At 34.6% G+C, this 24,369-nt stretch overlaps 1 protein-coding gene across 1 annotated transcript in view; it reads right to left on the minus strand.

The window, feature by feature from the left end:
• Positions 1–24,369, minus strand: part of WDFY3 (WD repeat and FYVE domain containing 3) — a 316,134-nt gene that overhangs the window by 31,481 nt on the left and 260,284 nt on the right. Inside the window, exons 45-52 of the mRNA XM_051965853.1 lie at positions 23,910–24,073; positions 18,035–18,183; positions 13,812–13,932; positions 10,989–11,074; positions 6,837–6,917; positions 6,173–6,227; positions 5,676–5,795; positions 3,513–3,630 (exon numbers count right to left, since the gene is read on the minus strand). Coding sequence (XP_051821813.1) covers positions 3,513–3,630; positions 5,676–5,795; positions 6,173–6,227; positions 6,837–6,917; positions 10,989–11,074; positions 13,812–13,932; positions 18,035–18,183; positions 23,910–24,073 — 894 coding nt within the window. The remainder of the gene's footprint in view (positions 1–3,512; positions 3,631–5,675; positions 5,796–6,172; positions 6,228–6,836; positions 6,918–10,988; positions 11,075–13,811; positions 13,933–18,034; positions 18,184–23,909; positions 24,074–24,369) is intronic.

The following is a 24,369-nucleotide window of genomic DNA, read 5'->3' on the forward strand; positions in this document are numbered from 1 at the left end:
GGCAATAGTTCACCATGCATGATTTCTTAGCAGTCAAGCATGTTTTGAGATTTAAAAATCCCAATGTCTTTCCATTCTGCTAAAGGAGAGTACTGAATGGTGATACTTAATGGCCTTGACATCCTAATATTTTCCTGAATTGCTGCCTATATAAACAATCAACTAAGATTTATTAAGCTCTTCCAATGTACCCAAGCACATAGGTGGGCTGGGGGTATAAATTCAAAGAATTAAACAATTCTTGTAATAAAAGTGCACATACACATGTACAGACATAAATATATGTAAAATATAGGAAAAATAAATCTGAGGTAGTTTTTGGGGAAAGGACAGCCCAGGCTTTGATGTTGGGAGAAGTCAGCAGAGGGCTCATGGAGAAGGCAGTGCTTGGGGTGGGGGGTGGCGGAAGCAGATGTCTGGAGAGGGGATATGCTGCTGGAGATATGGGGATGGGCGGTAGCAGGCTGAGGAGGTGGAACAGTAAGAGGTCCGGCTGGGGGGAGCAGAGAAGTGTATAATGTCAGGGCTTTAAATGCCCAACGAAGGAGTGTATGTTTTGTTCTAGATGCAGTAGAGTGCTACTGGAGTTCACTGAGGAGGAGAACACCACATTCAGAGCCGCATTTAAGGAACACCATTTTAGAGACTACAGAGGAGAGCCTGGAGTGAGAAGTAATGCAGGAGATGAATTAGGAGATCACTGAAATAGTCAAGTAGGAAGTGACAAGGGCTTGAATCGAGGGGCTGAATGTGTGAGCAGAGAGGAGAGGCACAAATGAGAGACACTGGGGTGGTAGAAACAACATGATCTAGCAATAGTTTGGATATGTGGATGAGGAAGTGCGAGGAGTCCAAGAAAATGCTGAAGTTAGAAATCTTTATGCCCAGAAAACTAGTGGAGCCTGTGAAGAAACAGGGAGGTTTTAAAAAGGGGGTGTGATTTTAGGAAAAAGATAAAAGAGTTCTGTTTTGGACATGTTGAATTTGAGAAGTTGCTGGGATATAAAATTTGGAATCTCTAATAGGCAAGAAATGATGTTACCAAGCTGGGGTTAAGGGAGAGACTAGGATTGGACATATAAAACTGGGAGTCAGCAACAAAGGCGATGATACATTAAATGGGAGCTTAGGAGGTCACCAAGTGAAAGAGTGAAAGAAAATGAGAAGAGAAGATCTAGGATAAAATCTTGGGAGTACATCAACAGTTAAGGGGTTTGAAAATTAACGGATGATCAGTTAGCATACATAGTCGGAGAACAGAACCAGTAGTGTTCACAAAAACCCAGAAAGAATAGTAATCATGGAGGGGAGAGCGCCAAATGCTAATGCCCCGAGGGATAAGGATTAAGAAAAGACCAAGAGATCTGTCAATTAAGAAGTCACTAACGGGCAGCTAGATGTTGCAGTGGGTAGACCACCAGCCCTGAAGTCAGGAGGTCCTGAATTCAAATCTAGTCTCAGACACTTAGACACTGGGCAAGTCACTTAACCCCAACTGCCTCAGGGAAAGAAAAAAAAAAAAAAAAAAAGAAGTCACTAACAACTATGGAATGTGCAATTTCAGGTGAATGAGGAAGTCAGAAGCCAGACTGTAAAGGGTTAAAATGAGTGAGAAGAAATGAAGTGGAAGTGATAGGTATAGATTCGTTTTTCTAGAAGTTTGGTTAAGAAGAGAGCTGTAGCATAATATCTTGAAAGGATGTCTAAGGAAGTTTTTTTTTTTTTTAAAAAGGATGGGGGAGATTTAGGCAAGTATAAATGGCAGTGATAGGGAGATATTGAAGATTAGAGATACTTGAGTGGAGATGATTGAGGACAATTTTTTTTTTTTTTAAAGTGGGATGTTAGTCTTAATGAGAAAGACCACTTCATCAGGGCCTACGTAAAGGAAGTGAGAATGAAAGGTGGGAATCATGTCAAAAGGTATTCAGACATAGAGAAGGGGAGGAAGAGTAGTTCATATAAATAGTCTCTTATTTTCTCTGTAAAGTGTGAAATTAAGCTTTTAGGTGGGAGAATGGAAGTTGCGGAGGTTTGAGGAGAGAAAAGATTTGAAATCTTCTTCCTGGAGAATGGGACAGAGAATTAATGAATGATAGCTAAAAGAATTTCCTCACAATAATGAGTACTCAAGTTGAGGTTAAAGAAATAATACAAATTTGTAATGGACTGGGTTTGGTTTTGCGATTTCCTCTAGCTCTGGTTTAGAAGTATATGAGTAGCATGGAACATGGAGTAATCCAGGGATGGTGTATGAAAGGTATAAAAAAGAGACAAGAAAACTGAAAATAAGGAACATTGTGAAGTTGAATTGTTTAACTTGGGGTCGATATAGAAAGAGGACAAACATCAAATCTGAGCAGGGTAATGTTTTTAACAAAAAGCCACCTGATAAGAAAAAAAATCAAGTTTAAAATATCCCCTTACTATTCCTTGCTGGGACAAGATTGCATAGATAGTTTTTGCATGTCAAGACATTTTAAAAGTAAAGGATTTCTTCTTTCTAGTAAGGCGATTTACCCATTTAAAGTAAGTATATTTAAGTTTAAAAAGAGGTAAAATTAATTCAAATTGCTATCAATCCTCTATTATCCTTTTTAAAAGTATCTGGTAATAATTCTATAGACTACTTTATGATTACTACTACTAATAATAGCTAGCACTGACATAGCACTTTAATGTTGGGTAAGTATTGCCTCATCTTGTCCTGACAACAACTCTGAGGTAGATGTTATGACTATTCTCATTTTTACAGATACAGAAACTGAAGCAGGGAGAAGTTAAGTGACTTGTTTATGGTTGCCTAGCTACTATGTGCCTAAATCAGGATTTGAACTCAGATCTTGATTCCAAGCCCTAGTTTCCAACCCCTATGCTAATATAAAAATGTAACTTCTTTATTTATTCAGCAATTGATTCATTGATTCATTTATTCATCCAACAATCATTTATTAAGTATCTGCCATATGCGAAGTATTGAGATGAAGACTGGGGAAAATAAAAATATAATTAAATACTGGTACTTTTCCTCATGATTCTTATAAACTAATAGTGAGACCTTGGAAATATTCAAACAAATATCCAGTATAAAATAGGGGATAAGAACAAGAGGAGTAAAAAATGTTATGTGTACTTGGAAAAAGGAATATCATTTCTCACTGTGAACATCATTTCTGGAATATATGGCACTTGAGCTGGACCCTATTAAGTAAGATTTTAAAGGGTATAGTTGAGGAAGAGAATTAAGGAAGAACATTCTAGGTATAACGAACAGTGTGAGCAAAGACATGGAGGCAGGAAGATGGAGATCTACTAGGAATTAAAATACAATTTAGTTGGAGTCTTAATAGGATTGGTGTCAATGTTGGCAGTAGAAAATACAATATATAAAAATGAGGAAATATCTAAAAGGGCATTTGAGGAAATATCCAAAGTCTGATTGGTGGACTTTAAACAATTACTGATTCAATTCTGAAATGTCTCTCAATTTCTCCAGTTTTACCATTACTTACCATTAGGATCTTCCCAGTCTCTATAACGTTTCTTGTATTGAGTTAATCTTTCATCTGTTTGTGCTCCCATAGGCTTGGCTAGATTTCTGAATGTCTTGGGATTAGTGAGATCAACTTCCTAAAATACAAAGCAAAATCCAAATCTAAATGCTTGAAATCCCTTTAGTATGACCAACATAAAAAATATAAACAAGTTGGGGCTTCAGTGTGTATGCAGATGTTTATCTAGGCTCCAAGAGAAATTCCATAAAGCATCAGGAATCCTAGGGAGCTGGACTGCTAGTCAGCAAAGATTGTGTCACTTTTATGTCCATGCCAAACAGAATGTAACTAATGAATAAGTCATTCTGAAGATAATCACCTTGGAAGTGATTGCTTCTTCCTTTGAAAAAAGTATGCAGGTCAGATTTGTAGTATTTAAGCCATCTAATTCAACTTTTACTGAATTAATATTTTGTATTGACCTTTACTAGGTGGACTAAATCTCTGAACTATATAAATGGGGATATATGAAGAAACTAAGACTAATTCATCATCTTCTGTGATAAAACTGTGGGATCAGTTGCTCCCTTTGTCTTCCCTACTGTGTAGGGAATGCTTTGATCTTTTAGGTGACTTAAAAAACTTGGGAGGTAATAAACGCTGGAGTAGTGATCTTTTAAATGTGTGTCTACCTTTAAAGGGCAAGCAATAACATAAAATTCTCAGGTAGGAATCAGTTTTTTACTTCAGTCTAATGGAGATTGTTCCAAAGACCTAAAATTCACTGGATCCAACTCAACAGCTAATTTAGCATATGAAGATTTCAAAGGTATTAGTCTGAAATCTTCAACTACATATTTTATTTGTATCTGTCACTAAATCATACCAACTAGGCCTCGATATACTATTTCATCAATAGGGAATTGCTGGATAAGGAGACTCTAACTAATGTTGACTATCACATTCTCTGCATCATATAGTTTGGGGAATTGCCCACAGTGCTCAGAGATTGAGAACCATAAAGCTAATCTGTAGCAGAGATGGGACCTGTATCTGTATTCCTAGTTTTGTCTAAGGCTGGCTCTCTACACATTCTTTATCCTTTGAACTCTCCAAAAGATCACAGTGTCTTACCAAGTTGTGAGGTTTTAAAAAGGTCTGATCTGTGTAGTTGATGGTTTTATGGAATAGAATTGGGCTGTACAAAAATAAAATATACATTTATGAATATAAGTCATATTATTAGAATCTGCTCTTATACTTTCCTTCAACTATATAATCAAGTATAATTATAGAGTTACATTGTTTCTTATCCAACAATGTCCTTTCTATACATTTTCTCCCATCTCATCTTTCAGAGAATTCTTTCTTGATTGATTTTAAGAGAAGAGGAAAAAAACCTGACCACACCCTTGATTTTTTTTCCCTCTGCCACTCAAATATTTTCTAAATGTGCATTAAGCGCACAAATTATCTAACAATGGTATCTTGTAAATTTCAGCAATATATGTGTGCCTATTAATATATTTTATCTTCTATTTTGTCTCTTCCTTTTTTATTTCTTTAAAATGTAACCATCCTGAGGGCAAGGACTATATCCATTTTTGTCTTTTATGAATCACTGCAAAAGAGGACTTTATGAGTAGTGGTGTTGTACAACAGAAGTTCTTTGAAATAAAGTCTAAAAAACAAATCAATATGATAAATGGGACAATACTGGCAGGATAAGTTATACAAGTTTATAAAATTCAAGTGTAAAACTACTCTTTCCTTTTGGTCTGCTTTCAATTTTGACAATTTATTATTAAAGTCTTACTAGAACTAAAAAGAGAAAAAAATGAAACAAATTTTCCTCTTTTGATGACTCTGAATCCATTTTTATGTGCAACTTAATACAAAATAACTCCTCTTACCTGACAGTAATGATTTTATTGAACAATAATTTAAAACACTTTAATTATAAACACCTTAAGAAATGTACATAAGAAATGTAATATTAACAACTAGTAACAATATAAGCAAAATAATAAGGTTCTAGAATGGATAGATACACATATCAGGTCCTTAAAAACTAGTTACCAATTGGAAAAAAATGGAAAAAATAAAACATTTCAGAAAGTGGAAAATTTTCTACAGTCTTTTGAAAGTTGTTTAACCTCAAGAGAACAATGTAAGATTTACCTGTGAGTCATAGTCTGCTAGAACCCAAGGGAAGACAGGATATTGCATGAGATCATTGTAAGATCTACCAGCCAAGGTGTTCAAGTGCATCAAGTACTGGAAATTGCTGATTTCACCTCTCTTGGTAAATAAAAATAAATATTAATATTGCAGCTCGTTTCAGTATATTCAATTACTCTGACTTTTCTTATCATCATAGTTTTTACATTTTATTTCTTATAATGTGGTTGCATCAGAAAGTATATTTTTGTGCAATAGTTTCTCTTTCAGGTCTTAATAAATGATGCTACTTGATCAAGTAAGTAATTACTAAATAACAGCCAAAATATTTTTGAGGGTATAAAAATAAAATAGATTCCAATGCAAAAATTCTGAAGAATATATTTTCCAAATTGTTGAGTAATAAAATGTGGCTTTAGTGCTTTCCGCATTGTGTGGCCACAAAACTTTAAACTACAAATTAGAAAGAAACAGCAAATAATTTTCATTAAACTTACCTCCCATCTCTGTGTTACAGACTTTTCACCTACTAAGGTGCTAAGCAATCCAGACCTAGGTAGTAAAGGAACAAGATTGGAGTATAATGTTTCAGAAAAACATGGAGAATAGAAACATGTAGTAATAAAATCACAATGTACGAATTTTCAGAGGTCATTGTGATTTGCATAGTTTTAAACGGTACTTCTGACAGGTCTACATTACAATATAATAATAAATATTATTATTATTAAAAGTAATTTATTCATTAATCATTTTAATGGAGGAAGCTGGTCTAAGGACTAAGAACTTCAAGGGGGAAGTTTCTGGACTGTCCTATGGAAATGACTTAATAGAGGAAATCCCTAAAATAGAAAGCAGACAAGATTACAAGGGAAGTTAGTGAATGATGAGGGATAGAATTCCTCCCTCCATTCCCCCTCATGCTCTTCCACACAGAAAGAAGGAGTATAAAGCTTTCTGTCTCATGCCTTAATTGAAGGCTTTTGCATCGCTGATATAGTGTCTGGAAGACAATATTACCAATATTAGCCAACTCAAATTGTGTCTACCAACTATGAAAGGTATAAAGGAATGTAGATTGCAACTGGTTATTATTCCTCCTCTCCCCCCACCCCCCAAAGTAATACAATTGCTCTTCCAATCATTGGGCTATAAACTTACCCTTGTTCCACACTAGTATTTGGTCGCTGCCCAGAAACAGATTCTGAACTGTCTGTCAAAGATGGCACAACAGCCAAAAATCTGGATAATGAAAAACAATAATTATTTTTAAAACCAAATCAGAATCTGTATCAACATGGGAAATATTAAATTATTTATTAAAAAGATGACACTGTAAACTATGGATTGACTTGATGCTACCACCTGGCTTTTCCCTATTTATTTAACCTTGTTACTCAATTACTATTTGCTCTAGGAATACGAAGTAATTTTTACAGTAACTAAAACACACATAATTACATTAAGTATGGTGGGAAAAAAATCATGAATTTAGCAGCCAAATGTAAAGATTTTTCCATGATAATTTTAAAAAATCAGTTTTCATAATTTTTTCTCAGCAGAAATTTTTATCAGTTGTCTGGTTTCAAATGAGCATTAACTAAGAGGACTTGAGATTTCTTAAATGATTATCAGGTAAAAATTCCAAAAACTGATTATGGGAAGCAGTCTGATACTATGGAAAGATGATGAATATGCATTTGGGGGTGGGGGTGGTCTGGGTTCAAATATATACTTTGTCACTACCTTTTCTTGATCTCAGTTTCATCATCTGTAAAATGAGCAAGTTGCCTGGGAGTAATCTTGGGAGTCCTTTCCATCTTAAAATTAATATTCTTACTATATGTTCACATAGTGATAATAATGTAAAATTAATTCAGTAAATGATGACTTTTAATGGATCTTTATTCATTTGATGCTACATAGGAATCTTTCCAAACAACAGTGTTAAAGAACATTTTGTGGAATAGCTAATGATGCTCAACATTTCCACTTTGAAGTATGGGAAAACTTAGATCTCGGACTCCCTCTAATTTAAATGTCTTCGCTCAAAAATTTTTTACAGAATAATTCAATTACAGAATGACTTCACATTGAATCTGTATCCTTCATTTAATACAAATTTTTGAATTCTATTCATTATATATACTCTCTATTCCTGGCACATGGCATGCATTTACATTGGTCATTCCCCACGCATGGAAGTATTCTCTCCTAATCTCTGCTCCTCAGAGATTCTTCTCTTCCTTCAAAATTCAGCTCAAGTAGCACCTTTTATAAAAAGGCCTTCCTGCTTCTTCCAGGGGTGAGTGACTACTTCCCAAGCTATCTTGTATTTAATGACTTTTTATTATTTTTTTTTATTCACTTATTACACATGAGATGCATACTTGTTATCTCCCATTAGAATGTACATTTGTTGTCAATAGAAATTGTTTCATTCTTTGTTTTTGTATCTACCTAGGCCAGTACTTAGAACATAGCAGGCATTTAATGTTTGCTGACTGGATTACTATTAGAATGAAGTGTTTCTGCAGGTGATATCTGTTTACTGTATGTGACATCATTATGTATAACCATGTGTATCTAATGGTAGATATAATCCCTATCCTCATCACAATGATAAAACTGAGCCTATATAGAAGTATATTAATTTCTAGATTGTTTAAAACAGTACCAATCACTGGGAAAGGTATCTGAAAGAATATTATTTAAACCTCTACAAGTCACTAGAGAGCCATCCAAATTAAGGAATACAGATGAATGTGCTTAATACCTACCAACTTATTTGTGGGAATAATAAAAGTTTAACTTGGAAAGAGGGAAGAGTCTCTTTTGTCTTTTCCAGTTGAGATCATGACAGAAGGGGTAGAAATAATGAGCTAATTTTTTGCATTAAACAAAATGCAAAGTCTACACCTTGATGGACTAGAGAATTTGAGGAAGGAAGAGAAAATTTGTAATAACTTTTGTGGAATGAGATGGATAAGGTAAGAAAGTTTGTTAAGAATGGGTGATAACTGGGCATATTTAAAGACAGTAGATAAAAAAATCAATTGATGGGGAGAAGCTAAAGTTTAGATAGAAAAAGTGGGATGATCAAAGGTATAGTATAGTCATTATGAAAACAGGAGGAGAAAGGATCAAGTGTACAAGTAGAAAGGTTAGACCTTGGCAAGGAAATGGGTCATTTCTTTTGATAGCTCCTGGAGGAAAATGGGAAAGAATGGGATGTTTCAAAGGTGCTGAGATGAAGAGAGGCATATTGAAGTGGCCTCTACTTTTCCTTTAGAGTTGGAGGAAAGACCTTTAGGTGAGAGGAGGAAATATAAGAGGATTTAAGGAAGAGAAGATTTGTAATAGCTTTTGTGGAGAGATGGATAAGGTAAGAAATATAATTTGAAGATTTAAAAGGACTACTTCGCAATATCATGGACCCAGCTGAGGTTGATTAAAATGCATCCATAAAGTATCTGATCAGTATGGTTGTAGGATTTCCTTCTGCTTCATTCAGTGGCCTGTTTGACAGAGCAGAGGGAAGAGATGGATGAAAAGACCAACGCGGGATTGAGGTTTGGCAAGAGGAGTGGTGAATAGACAAGAGCAGACAATTACTGGATTGAGGCTGGAGCTGGGGGCATGATACTGAGAGGTGGAACAGAGAGCCTGGTATGGAATGTAGAATGATAGGAAGTTAAGGTCAGATAAGAGAAGATAGGGAAGTGGAACACTTGACTAATGACAAGCTCTAGTATGTGAACAATCTAATGCGTGGCAGAGCTGGATTAGGTCACAGTGTTTAAGAAATATGAAGAAATGGGATTGCAGAGTTTGAGGGAGCATTTACTTGGATATGAAAGTCCCCAGCATACAGGCAAAGAATGGAAGAGAAGGAGGCGATGAAGAGAGAGGGGAATGTTGAGCCAGATTCTGGGTACCTTGAAAGAAGCAGCATTACTAGGAAAAGAGTGTTAATAATACTACAGCTAATATAATTTTGATTAGATGAAAAATTTAAGTAACTGGACATCAAAAAAAAGAAAGATCACTGAGTGAATAAACAAAGGGAGATGATAACGGGGAGCAAGGAGCAGTCTATCTCCATCCTTAGGATTAATGGGAGGAAGATATGAGAAGAGCAAAATATAAAAGAAGTTAACAATCAGAACTACTACAAAGTCTGGACAAGGATGTGGTGTCACCACAAAGTAACTGGGTCTAAGTGAAGGTTAATGAATGGAAAAGTGTGTAAGAGAGGGGAAGGGTTAAAGAGAGTTTGCTCATTATGGAAAAGAAAATCCAGAGGACACAACAGAAGTGGTGAGCAATGATTGATTAGAACATGGGTATGATCAGATTGAAAAGGATGGGGATAAAAGAATGTGAGATAAGGACAGAGGACAGATTTCTCTTAAACAACTGCTAATTATTAAAGAGATAGGAAGAGAAATAGGAGAAACCTTTGGGTAATAAAGGAGCACATGGGGAGGGAAGCTTACAATCTCCAAAGGATAACGCAGAGAGAAGGGCCATCTGTTATCCTGGAGACCAACAAGGGACTTTGGACACTGGGGTTGGTTTGAGGAGTGATCTCCATGGCAAATATGATGGCTGACAACAAGGCCAGTGTCTGGGTCAGACTAGGCTCCTATAGGATGCAGGTGGTTCTACTCTCCTACCAATTACTTGCCCAATTCTTTACATTTATCCCTTCACAATATCTCTCAGCATCTAGCTCCTCTTTACCTACATTCTCTCTCTTTTGTAATTTTACCAGCCGTGTCAAGATTTAGTACAAGTAAAACAAAAGACTTCTATGGCCATCTTATACCTTAATGATCAACATTCCACTGATTACAAGGGAGTGAAAAGCTTGCCCAATTCTCCTGTCAGGAATACATAGGGACCTTCATTCTTAAGAACTCATTCTTAAAGGGAATAAAGACAAAGGGACAGAGCATCTTCTTGTTTAAAAACATCAAAAAGAAGCTTAGTCCTTATTGGAAGAAGCATTTTCAAGTGAAATAATTATTCTTCTGATACTTAAAAAAACCAAACCAGTAAATATAAATAGACTCTGCTGTCAAGTCACTAGAAAACTAAAAAATATTTTACCAAGTAATAAAAACTATTTAATAGGGTAAGAAAATAAAAGCTAGCAATACTACTGATCATTAGTAGCATTAATAATTTCTTCAAAGTGGATAATGTATGGATCTGAATTCTAAGTTTTTAATTACTTTAATTTTTCAGTGTAAAATGCCCTGATTCTCTTCTCATATCACCAAAAATATATGTATAAATGGATTTTACCTCTGGTAGACTTTGTTTCTAACTCCTTTCTGAAAAGCAAGAAGATAATTCCGTCCATCCCCTGAAAAAACTTCTACTGCAATAGGCTGGAAAAAAAAAGAAATAAGAGAAAAACATAGTTATGAAATCAAGTTTCACAAACAGAGGCCACATACAAATTTCTCAATTCCAAGCATTAGAAACAGTAAAGTAAAGATTTTTAGGTATTCTTAGAGTAGTAAGCTCTTTTTTTTTTCTTATAGCTTTTTATTTACAAGCTATATGCATGGGTAATTTTACAGCACTGACAATTGTCAAACTTTTTGTTCCAAATTTTCCCCTCCTTCCCCCCATCCCCTTCCCCAGATGGCAGGTTGACCAATACATGTTAAATATGTTAAAAGTATAAATTAAATACAATATAAGTATATATGTCCTGACAGTAATTTTGCTGTACAAAAAGAATCGAACTTTGAAATAGTGTACAATTAGCCTGTGAAGGAAATCAAAAATGCAGGCAAACAAAAATATAGGGATTGGGAATTCTATGTAATGGTTCTTAATCATCTCCAGAGTTCTTTCGCTGGGCATAGCTGGTTCAGTTCATTACTGCTCCATTGGAACTGATTTGGTTCATCTCATTGCTGAAGAGGACCAGGTCCATCAGAATTGATCATCATATAGTATTGTTGTTGAAGTATATAATGATCTCCTGGTCCAAGCAGTAAGCTCTTAACAATGACTCAATTCATCCTAACAGTTTGGTTTCTTCATTGAATTTCCTACCTGTTTACTCTAATAACAAATCTGTTTATTTCTATAGCTATGTTGGCAAAGAAAAAAATAAGCAATAAAGTTATATAAAATTATTAAAGTATACTTATTAAATAAAGTTACAACTAGTAGATTCAAAACTCCTAACTTCCTTTCTTCTTCCCTCCCTTCTCCTTCCCTTCTTTTTCCTCTGCTAACATTTCTTTGTAAAGGACTTTCTCTATGCTATGACACAAGGTGCTTGGTACACAAAAGAATGGAAACAATTCCTCTTCCAAAGTGCACCAACTATTCTATTAGAAGGAAGTAAATGTGTACACAGATAAACAAACAGAAACTACATATAAAGTCAATAGAGTGATTTCTGGGGGCTCTAGCAGTTGGGAAAGATTCTGGCATGGGTGGTGGCACATCAGATGAGTCTTAATGGCTTCTAGGATGTCAAGTGAGGAAAAAATGACTTCCAGACAGGTATGACAACTTGTGCAAAGACCTAGAGGAACAGAGACAGAATGCCACATAGAGGGAATATCAGGGAAACAAGCTGGACTGGAGAACAGGGATAGACAAAAAAACCTGAAAAGACAGGATACAATTAAATTGATGCTTCTCATTTAGAGGAGTAAATATGGTTTTAGAAGTTGCACAGAGGAGCTGGGGAGAGATGAGACATGCAGGGTACCAGTCAGGAGACAGTCCAGGTGGGAAGTGATGAGAGCCTCCAGGACAGTGCTAACTGTATGAGTGACCAAAGGGAACAAATGCATGAGATATGGTGGAGATAAGATCGAAAAGACTTGGCATCTTACTAAATGTGAGATGAGGGACTGACTTGGTATAAAATGTAATGCTAAAGCTAAGCCCTGAAGAAAGTCAGGGATTTGGTTAGGAGATTGACATGGTTAGACCTGAACTTTAGGAAAATGGCTTTGGCAGAATAGGGAGATTTGAGATAGACAGATTATAATGCTACTGTAACAGTCCAAGAAAGAGGTGATGTGGGCCTGTTCTGGGTAGAAGTCTTGTATATAGTTTGCAGATAAAAGGGGACAGGATGAGAGAAACTGCAGACATAGAAACGAAAGACTGTCAACTGCTTAGATATATGGGTTAAATTGAAGACAATATCAACACTGAGAAGCTGATTGAAAGAATGATGGTGCTATCAAAAAAAAATTTGAAAAGTTTGGAAGAGGAGTGGGAGATTGAGAGACCTCTCAGTCCTCCAGTTGAAAATGTCTTAATAGGATGACATTTGCCTAGAGCTCATGATATACATATATATGCTAGATATATAGAGCATATATGTACATTGTTATTGAGTCAATTCAGTTATGTCCAAGTCTTCATGACCTCATTTGGTATTTTCTTGGTAAAGACATTGGAGTGGTTTGCTATTTCCTTCTCCAGCACATTTTTACAAATGGGAAACAGAAACAAACAGGGTTAAGTGACTTCTCCAGGGTTATACAAGTTAATAATTGTTTGAGATTGGATTTGAACTCACGAACTGATTTGAGACCTGCCAATCTATCTACTGTGCCACCTTGCTGCCCATGTTATTAAAACTAAGCATTAACTTAAGGCTTAACAAAATTAATTATGATTTAAAAGGTTAACTGCACTAAGACTTTTGGGACCCCCCCCCCACAGTAATTTTAATTAAGTCCACGTCAGCTAATAAAACTGCCAACAAAGTATGGAGATGACAAAATACAGAGTGGAGCCTTGGGGATTCACTGTAATTAAGGAGTGGGCTATGGAAGATGATTCAGAAAAGGAGATGAGGAAGAAGCAGACAGACAAATAGGAGAAGCAAGAGAGAACAATGTCATAAAAATCTTGAGAATAAAAAGGAAGGATAGATAATAAGAATAATAGACCAAGAGTGGTCTATCTTATAAAATGATATGCAAGATACATTATTATATACAAGAAGGAAGTCTTTTATCTATAGTATGATTAAATCTGAAAAACAGTCAAATGCTTTATAATAGACTTTTACAAAAAATAATAAATCTCAGAGATAAAATATTATAATAAAGAATCCTTTATCCAAACAAAACCTACCTGCAACAGATACCTCCTTTTATGAACTTCCTTAATATCCTCATATGCAAAAATGCTACATGACCTTCTAAGCTGACTGGGACCTTGTCTTGCTCCTCTTGGAATAATTGGCTCATGCATGCTGTGGACATCAAAAAGGATGATAAATACAAATGTAAATAACGATAGTCATTAGTAAAGATAGAATATATTATTTACAAAGCCTGTTCTGTGGCATCAGGGATGGGAAAATATTAGTTAAAAGAGACACAATTAAAATAACTTTAAAAGCTGAAAAGAAAAATACCAATTACTTATAGGCAATTTTTAATACTTGTTAGCATTGAAAGAGGTACATAGTTTGAAACATATTATTTGTATTACTGCTGTTAAAAGTAATGAAGAGATATATTTCAAAGCTCAAGTATGATGTTCTAATTCAGTCTCTGAAAAATAGATTTTATGAAGTGTGTCGGCATCTTTTATTATGCCTCATATATCATAATTGCTCAATCCTGTGGAGAGTTTATTGTATGTTTTTTAATGCATTTGAAGATACCGGGTTTGAAGACACCAAGACCTAGGTTCAAATGTAATTAATAATTATCACCTTATTCTCATTTCTTTTGATAGTGAGTGTTCAGATAGAAAGAACAGCTTTAGAATAAGACTTCTTTTATCTGTAGACCCTTTCACAGAGGGGATAAAATGGCTGCTTTTTGCAATTAAATAGAAGTATTTAAGTTGTCAGCTCTTTCCTTGCAGGCTCTCCTCAAGCATCTTCAGCATGGCTCTATGAGCAGACACAATGATGAGGAAGATACATACCCACATTGTATTGATTTCTTCTACTAGGTTTCTATAGTTTCATAATTTTTCATTCCATATATCTTAGAGATTATAAATATTTTATATGATGATATGTATTAATTTTTTTGTAGATTCTTAATTTCTGTAACTTGCAATATAAAATTGAATAGTTCTAGAATAGGATAAGATAGAGACCAACAGGGCTTTTATATAACTCTTTAGTATTTTCCAATAGAAAAAAAACTCATCTTAAACTACATTAACCAATGCACCGTTTCTACCAGCATATATACATGGTCCTGCAGTTTGTTTGATGCTTCTTTGTTGACATATTGCTGATTTGAGTTCCTACAGATGTTTCCCAAAAAGGGCCTTTTGATTTCATTCTTAGATCTTCACAGGTTTTTCACAGTGGAAAGCCATTTTCTGTGACATTTGATCCAATGCATAATGAGTACTGTTGTTAGTCCTTACTAGTGTAGTTTGATGAAGTACTACTTATACGAAAAGAATTTCTGTAAGGTTTTTATCATGTACTCTAAGCAGATAGAGTCAGTAGTCTTTCCTCTTTTAAATAAATGTGAATCTTTTTATAGCTGTCTTGGTTTCATTAATGTGACAAAAGTTTTTATGAGAAGAATTGCCAAATGTGTTGCTTCTTCTCTAGTTCAAAAAAGACTGCTAATTCATAGGTATTAATTACTTTAAAAATGTTTTTCAATAGTTTTAATTTCAGGATGAGAATTAGTTTCTAAATATACATAGCCATAACTTTTTTTTCCAACAGATTTATATTTAATTTGCATTATCTGGAAGAGATCAGTGTGTTTGTAATAGTTGCCTCCATGTACTGGCTTATTGTGATCCTTTGATTAATGTGACTCAAAGCCTCTGTTGTCTATTTTTCCTTGACTTACACAAGAATTCATTTATTAATTAATAATATTTTTACATTGATGGAATAAAATTCTATAAGATGTAGAATCTGTTTAATTTGTGTGTGTGTTTGTATTTATGGGAACTTTATAATTTTATATTACCTATGTATAAGTGATTAATATAAGATGCTTATATATGAATCTCTTTAACTTCAAAGTCACAGTGAGCTTAAGGCCAAACAGAACCTTTATAGGCTTAAAGACAAGTTATGATTTATCATTATGTTGGTGGCATTTGAACAATAAAGAAGATTCTTCCACATGGATGTCAAATTCTCTGATATTCTCTTTACATCTGAGTTTGGTTTATATATTTGTAGGACAGAAGTAAGTCATTCGTTCAGAACTCAGGCAAAGGCTTTGCGCCTATCAGTGAAGGCAATATAAAGGTTAACACAATTTTTCTCAGTGGCCACCTAGTTCAACACATATAGAAAAGGAATCCCTCTTGTGACATATCTGACAGGTTATCAGCTCACCTCTGTATAAAGAGGAAGACATTCTGCAGGCAGACCTTTATTGCTTATTCAATAACTACTGAATATATAATGAATCTCTCTTTAGATCTTGGGGCTGTATTCAAATAAGACCACATCAAAATCAAGGACTGGCACACAAAAAAACTGTAGTGAAAACCAAAAAGATTTCTTTCAAACAGCTGTTAACTGATGTACTATCAGAATTAAATCAGTTCTTATTACAAAACTGTTAATAAATCTTCCTGCTAAAAGTCTCAATGTGTCAGAAGCTCATTAGTGATTAAAAAATGAGGGTAGGAGATTTGAGCTTCCTTTTGTGATTAATAACAAAAACATAACTGATACTTGCTTAGTAGTCTAAGATTTTCAAAGTCCTTTCCTTCTATCACCTTGCCCAATTAATCTCTGAGAGGTAACTTCTCTGGCTGGCACCACCCCATTTTACAGATGAGGAAATGATAAAGCAGAGAACTTAAGTAAATTGGTAGCAGTCATATAGTTCATAAATATCTTTACTAGTTGTGTGACCACAAGCAAGTCTCTTAAGCTATAAAATTGGGATGAATGATTCTTTCAGTGACTCCTTTACAATTCTGTAAGGGACAGTGCAAAAGTCTTAAAAGCATGACATGAATGTCAGCTATAATTATCACTTTTGATTACCGTTGACACCAAGGCTCCGGGCTTCTTAGCTTCCCATGGGCACCAGTTAGCCTTTGCCATTTGGGTGCTCACTGTCACCTCCTTATTAGGATGGGGAGAAGCACAGAAGAGGGAAAAAAATGTAGGACTTGGAGTCAGATGTTCTAGGTACTCTTTTGCTCACTACTTATATGATCTGAGCAAGTCACTGACCTTGTCGTGATGAGCACCCTCCCTGAGCAATGATGGTGGAGATCAGAGGACCCTGCGCTCCGTCTAGCTCTAGATCTATGTCCTAAGAAAGCTGAGGGAAAACTTATCAACTAGTCAATTCTTAATTCCATATGAATCACAATTAGGACAGTATGTTCTCTCATGTTCAGAGTATATGAAGAAGCCCACTTTCCTTTTATGTTTCTTTTCTTTTCTTTCTTTTTGCTAAGGTAATTGGGGTCAAGTGACTTGCCTAGAGTCACACAGCTAGGAAGTGTTAAGTGTCTAAGGTCAAATTTGAACTCAGGTCCTTCCAATTTCAGGGCTGATACTCTATCCACCGTGCCATCTAGCTGCCCCCTATTATGTTGCAACCATAAAGCAATGTGTACTTTCTGCAGAGTTGTATAATATTTGAAATTCTAATTTACTCAGAATAAATGTAAATAGCAATTATTTGTAAATAGCAGGGTCAGAAACCCTGGCCTCCCGGATTCATTCATTTATTTAGATTTTTTAATTTTTGGACTAGGTGAAAGAGGAGATTCTTTGTTTCAATTGCCACCTGCTTTAATCACTGAAAAGGTATGCCTTCAGCCAAACAAGAGACCTGTTGAAGTCCTCAGCATAAAGAGGCCAATGTTTCCCACTGTATCCAGAGCTATTTCCAGTCTCTTCATCTATCTCTGGCCACTGGATCCAGATGGAGAAAGTGAGGCAGATGACCTAGAACAGCCCTCCCTCACTCAAATCCAATTCACTTGGATGTCATGGAATCACCTCCCTGATGTCATGGAACTCAATGAGAATGAAGTACAAACAACAACAACAACATTTGCAAATGTAGTTTAAAATTTAAATAGTTTAAAATTTTAAATAGAAGTTTCAAGTTGTCTAATGCAGAATTTGATTCTGATTTTGGCCGGTCTAAATGAAGGCTTTCCCATACTTCCCTGTATAATTAAATCTTAGTAATACATGATCACCAGTTTTCTCAGCACCTACTAAAACATGTTGCAAAAAGTAGATACTTTATAAATGGTTATGGAATTAAACTGATACGTACAAATTAAATGATTACAAAGTAATTTACATGCATATTATCAAATAATATTTTCTCCAAATGCTCAATTATTTTTCTTTATTTCAGTGTTTTACTTACTTTGGAGGCAGGGTCTCAATATCCCGAATCTCCCGGGTTGCAGTCATTGTAAACCCATCAATCACATAAAAATGCTCTTTACCAAAAAGAAGTAGACCTTCACTAGTGTCAAGCCCTTGGACTCTAGCACAGCGATACATGTGTTGAATCTATAAGAAAACCATCAACTTTCAGTCAATATAGGTGAATATAGCTTTTGATCACTATTTATTTTTCTCACTAACATGTATGAAGCAGGATGTTCTTAACTAAAATCATGAAATATATTAAAGCAATCATATGATCCTCTGAGCTTTCCTAACCTTTCCTGGGCTAACAAAAAAACCCAGTTGTCCTCCCATTTATTTATTTTTGTTAACAAACATTTGAAAGCATATCATTTGGTGCATCTTGATTTATTAACATTTAATGTTAACATTAATTTTTAAAAAGTTAGAATTCCAAATTCTTCTTCCCTCCTTTTCTCTCTCCCTCCTTGAGAAAACAAGCAATTTTATACTGTAACCTATTCAACATGTAAAGGACTGCTTGCCATCTAGGGGAGGGGGTGGAGGGAGGGAGGGGAAAAATCGGAACAGAAGTGAATGCAAGGGATAATGCTGTAAAAAAAAATTACTCTCGCATGGGTTCTATCAATAAAAAGTTATTAAAAAAAAGAGAAAAAACAAGCAATTTGATATAGATTGTACATGTGCAATCATACAAAACATTTCCATGTTAGCCATATTGCAAAAGGAAACTCAAAAAACAAAGATAATAAAATAAAAACAGAAATATGCTTCACTTTGCATTCAGAATCCATCAGTTCTTTCTCTGTATTTTTATGTCCTTCAGAATAATTTAAAATCATTGTAGTTCTAAAAATAGATAAGTTAACAAGAGAATAGTTAAGAATAATTTAGTTTAGAATAATTAAATTCATCATACAATATTGCTGTTACTATGTACAATGTTTTGCTGGTTCTGCTCATTTCATTTTGCATCAGTTCACATCCAAGTTTTTCTGAATCTGAAACATGTTTAAAAAATTATGTTTAGATTAGCAGTATTGGCCAAACCTTTTTTAGACTCCTTTGGGCAATACAACTTAATAAGAAGATGAGATTTAAGAAAAAAAATTAGAAGAATTAAGATCATGTACTTTAAAAAAGAAACTAAGGAATGTCTCAATATTAATTTTCAGGTAATCTGAAAATGCTCATGTTATAGAATAAAAATAGTTTTTTCTATTGCCAATGCACACGATGCTTTGCTTTATACTGTAGTACCCTTTCAATTTTTTTTATTAGCATTACCTTTGTACCTTAATGAGAATTAATACTCAAAGTAAGTTAAGGAAATATTAAGAAAGTGCTTAGCTGTCCTTGATGAGTTCAACTCACTAAACCTTGATGAACTGTACCTTTATGTACTGAAAGAATTGGCAGATTTGGTTCCTGAACTACTGTTTGTAACCTTTAAAAGACTATACAGAAGAAAAGACAAGAAAGTTCCAAATCTTCAAAAAAAAAGCAAAGAGAATAGAGCCTGCAAACCACAGGCCATTAAATTTTTCTTCAGTTCCTGGCAAGGGATATAAAAGGGAGGGTAAGCAGTGAAACATAACTGGGCTAAAAACATGCTAAAATATATTAAGCTGAGAATGACCTAGGATTTGAGACCAAAAAAAAAAAAAAATGTTAAGTTGTAGTTGAGAATTGGGAACTATGCCCAAAGGGCTATCAAACTTTCCAAGCCTTTTGATCCAGCAATGTCTCCATTGGTATCCAAGAAGCGAAAGGACCCATATTTACAAAAATGGCATGCGTGGGAGCCTGCTTTTAGTCTGGGCTTGTTCAAATTTTATTTATTTCTTTTTACTAGTGACATGGATAAAGAAAAAGATGGTACACTTATCAAATCTGCACATTTCACAAAGTTGTAAAAGGCCCCTATCATACTGAATGATAGAGTCATTCTTCAAAGAGATCAGAGCAGAGTATGATGTTAAGTTGAATTTAAGATTTAATTCAATTCCTTTCAATAATGACAAGATGCTTTCATGTATGAGACTGTATATCAGGCCTTAGGGATACAAAGACAAAAATGGACCTGGAACAGTCCTTGCCATAAAAAAAGCTTATTTTCTCTGTGTGTATGTGGCTTGTAATATGTGCAGACAAGAAAATAGAAAGTGATTTCAAGAGAAACTAATAACAAGAAGACATTGGGAAAAGTCTTGTGTAGGTGTGAGTCTATTGGACAGAGTCTTGAAGGAACCTCGAGACTCTAAGAGGAAGTAAAGAAGGAGAGTCTGTATGCAGATGTGGGACATCACAAGTAGACAAGATGGGATAGAAAATAGAGTAGCATAAAATATATTTGGCAGAAAGATTGTGGCTGGCTGAGCTGAGGAGCTCTTATATTATCCTAAAGGCAGTAAGAGAGTCAGAGATGCTTGGGCAGTGTTATATTCCAATCTGAGCTTAGGGAGCATGCAGGATGAGTTGTAAGTAGGCAAACAGAAGTAGAAAGGTTATGGCAATATGAAGTTACAGATTAGAGAGGTAGGCATGGGGGTGAGAAGAAAGAAGGGGACCCATAGGGTTGAACTGTACAGAATATTCATTCTATTCACGGAGAAGTCCATGATAAAATTCTAGGAAATTTTCCACAGTGTTTGCTACATAGAAAATGCTTGATTTCAATGCCTACATTTTATGTATTCATAACATTTCTCTAATGTCATTTAGGTAACTCAGTAAATTTGTACACTAAATTATTACATTTACACAGTAGCATGTGCCAAGCATGCTTCACTGTAGAAGAATCTCAGCTGTCAGAGGGCAGGAATGTGAAAAGGAATTTAGATTGGGAGAACGTCCATAGCTTACTTTTCTTTTTTCCCATTGCTACATACCCTGGGAAAGTTAAAGTAATTGGAAAAACTGGCTTTGTTCCTTATTCCTCACTGACATATTGGTTATATAAAGGGGAAAATTTGTTTGAAATTCTGTTGTTTTCACAAGTGGAGAGGACTGGTGATCTTTCAATGTAGGTGCTATTTCCTAGGTTGCTACTATCTCTCAGTAACAAGATTTTTCTCTTAAAACTCATTTCAACATGAGTCATCTAAACATCAAGTTTAAAACTATTTCCTATAACATTAAGATATAAAAGATAAGAGCAGGGTAAAAAATTGAATTAATGAAAAAAGTCTGAACATATCTGGAAGAAAACACTTTCCTACAATATTAAGACAAAACATCTACCTTCTGCTTTATCTCTTGTCACAAAGCTAATAACAAAACTACTAGTAATAAAAGGAAAGCCTCATGGATCTTTCTGTGATTCTGAGGTATCCTTATCATTAGTTCATATTAATGATTCCCAATGAATGACTTAGAATTCTGACATTTATTAAAACTGTATTAATATTAGAAAGTAAAGAAAAAATAGACACTCATGAATAAAATTTCTCCTAGTATAAGATATTCTTTCTTGAACTGGTACTTTATTATTATATATTTTTAATCCTCCCTGATGTTCTGCTGGACACATAACAATGTTCTGCTTTGTTTTATTTTGTTTTTATTCCTTTTTTGTTTTTCTTTTTTCTTATTCTGTTTTTTAATAAAATAAAAATTAAAAAAAGAAATGTAAAATAAACAAATAAATAAACAAGAAAAAAAAGAGCCTTTACACAACAATGCAAGAAATAATTCAAGAAAATTGTCCCCAAATGACAGAACATAGAACAAGTAGAAATGGAAAAAACAAAAATCCATTGATCACCACCTCCAAGAGGTCTTTTGTGAAAAACACATAGGAATATTACTGCAAAATTTAAAAAAACCCAGATCAAACAGAAAATCTTGTAAAAAAAAAAAAACAAGAAAAAACCAATTCTGATAATGCTGGAAATACATTTAGAATTGTATAGGATTTATCAGCAATCACAAAAAAGGACTATAGGTCCTAGAATCATATATGCCAGCAATAAAAAAAACTAGCCCTGTGACCAAAAATATCATACCTGGCAAAATTATTCACAAAATCGAATAAAAAAAAAAAGGATATTTAACGAATTTGTAGATTATCAGGATTTTTTATCAAGTATACCATAACTCAATAGAAAACGTAACATATAAGAGCCAATAATCAAGATTAATTTTAAAGAATTCAACATGGACAAACTGTTAGTGTTTTTAACATGGAAATGTATACCATATGTTTAAGATTGATATCAGTAATTGGATAGCTCAAAAGAAAGATTTATACAAATGAAGTGCAGAGGAAGAATAGTCACAATTGCATTGAGGGGTGGTGGAGGGAAAGCTTGTAGTTCTGAAAATCTACTCACAAAGGGAATGGGTTAAATAGGCAACACTACATATATACTGTAAAGGGTATAGCATCTTCCAAAATTTACAAAATAATAAGGGATGAGGGTAGAATTAGTCAGAGGAGGAAGCAAAGTGTGGGGAAAGAAGATAAGGGAAGGCTGCATGGATGAAGGAAGGTTAAATAATAGCAAAGCAAGTTAAGGAGCAGAATTAAAGTAGAAGAATTAGCAGGGATATGAAAGTAGAACTATACATAAACATTACAACAAAGATCAGGAGTTAAATTTATTAGGGGAAAAAAGTATGGCTAGTAATCATTGATCCTAGATACAAATGTAAAGATTTAATCAAGAGAGAAATTTACATTATTTGTCAGCCATACTAATATTGTTTTAAATGCATGTTTACATATGAGTAAATACAGGCACATATGTGTATGTATGAATATATGTAGATACGTATGCGTGTTGTTCTATGTATGTGTGTATATAAATAGGTGTGGGTTTCTGGATAGGTGTGAATATATATGTAAATATGTGCGTATGTACGTGCGTGTATGCGTGCGTGTGTATGTGTGTGTGTGTGTGTATCCATTAAATATTTCTGTGCTTTATTATAGCCTGCTTGGGAAAGGGGGGGGGGAATGAAAGGGGAAAAAAAGAATAAAGTAAATAAAGTGGGCAACAGAGAACAAAAGAACAATTTATAAGGAAGTAAAGAAAAAAATAGGCACTCATGAATACAATTTCTTCTACACACACACACACACACACACACACACACACACACACATATCTTTTCTTGAACTGGAAATTCATTGCTATGTATTTTGAATCCTCCCTGACATTCTGCTGGGCATATGACAATGTTCTGCTTTGTTTTCTTTTTTTTTTTCTTATTTCTATTTTTTTAATAAACAGAAAATTAAAAAAAAACCTTCAATATAATGATAACCTACTTATCTATGAGTAGCTAAGAGAAATGGTGATGAGAAATAATGCATTGAACAGTGAACAGAGGGCCAGTCTTGAAGCCAGACAGGTGTGAGTAGGTCCAGCCTCTGATACATCCTGACCATTTATGATCTTGGACACTAATTTATTCAGTTCTCTTGTTAACTATCTAAGACTAAAAACTGCAGAGAATGTGTCAATCTGCATGGGGAGAGAGAGTTTCCTATATGGGAATTCATTATAACAATGAAATCACAGGTCCAGTCCATAGCTCTAGGGCAAAACTGTCTGATGCAAACAGACAATCCTTTGATCCTCATTCACTTCTTCATGCATTGCCTACACACAAAATATAAATAAAAAACCCCCACTAATTTTATGATCTTAATTTATGAGTTCTTAATCAAGTTTCAAGAATTTCATCACTGAGAAGTTGAATGACTCAACTAAGATCACAGTTTATCACGGGAAATAAAAAACAGATTCTCTAGCATCCCAACATGTACCTTATTGACTAAATCACTGACCAGCTTCCCTGAAAATATTTAAACAAAGTTCTTAAGTAAAGCAAGATCCAATGTTTTTCAAACACCATACCTTCTCTCCCTCTTCTAGCAGGCGAAGTAAGGTTGCATTATCTGTTTTCTCTTCCTCTTCTATTGAGCTGCTCTCAGCAATCTGATCTTGTAGTTGTTCCTGGTTTTCTTCGTCTCCCCCATCAGGGGCAGAACGAGATCTTTTTAGGGGAGGTTTAACCAGACCTGTAATGTCATTACCAAATAAATTACTGTTATTGTCATAGGGATTAGTTTTGCAGTGAAATCCTTATCTCCTCTTTTTAAGTAACTTTAATTCAAATTTCTCTGTGAAATCTTAGGCAGGCATAAACCACTTAGCAACCTCCACAGTGGTTTGTTGCCATTATATAGGAAGCTAAATTCATTTTGACTTAATAAAACATTTATTAAGTGGATGCTAAGTGTAAAGTGTTGTACTACGGGATGGGACAAAATTGTATGGATGAATCAATCAATTAACAAGTATTTACTGAGTGTCT

This window comes from Antechinus flavipes, chromosome 6, assembly GCF_016432865.1.
Source record: "Antechinus flavipes isolate AdamAnt ecotype Samford, QLD, Australia chromosome 6, AdamAnt_v2, whole genome shotgun sequence".
NCBI lineage: Eukaryota > Metazoa > Chordata > Mammalia > Dasyuromorphia > Dasyuridae > Antechinus > Antechinus flavipes.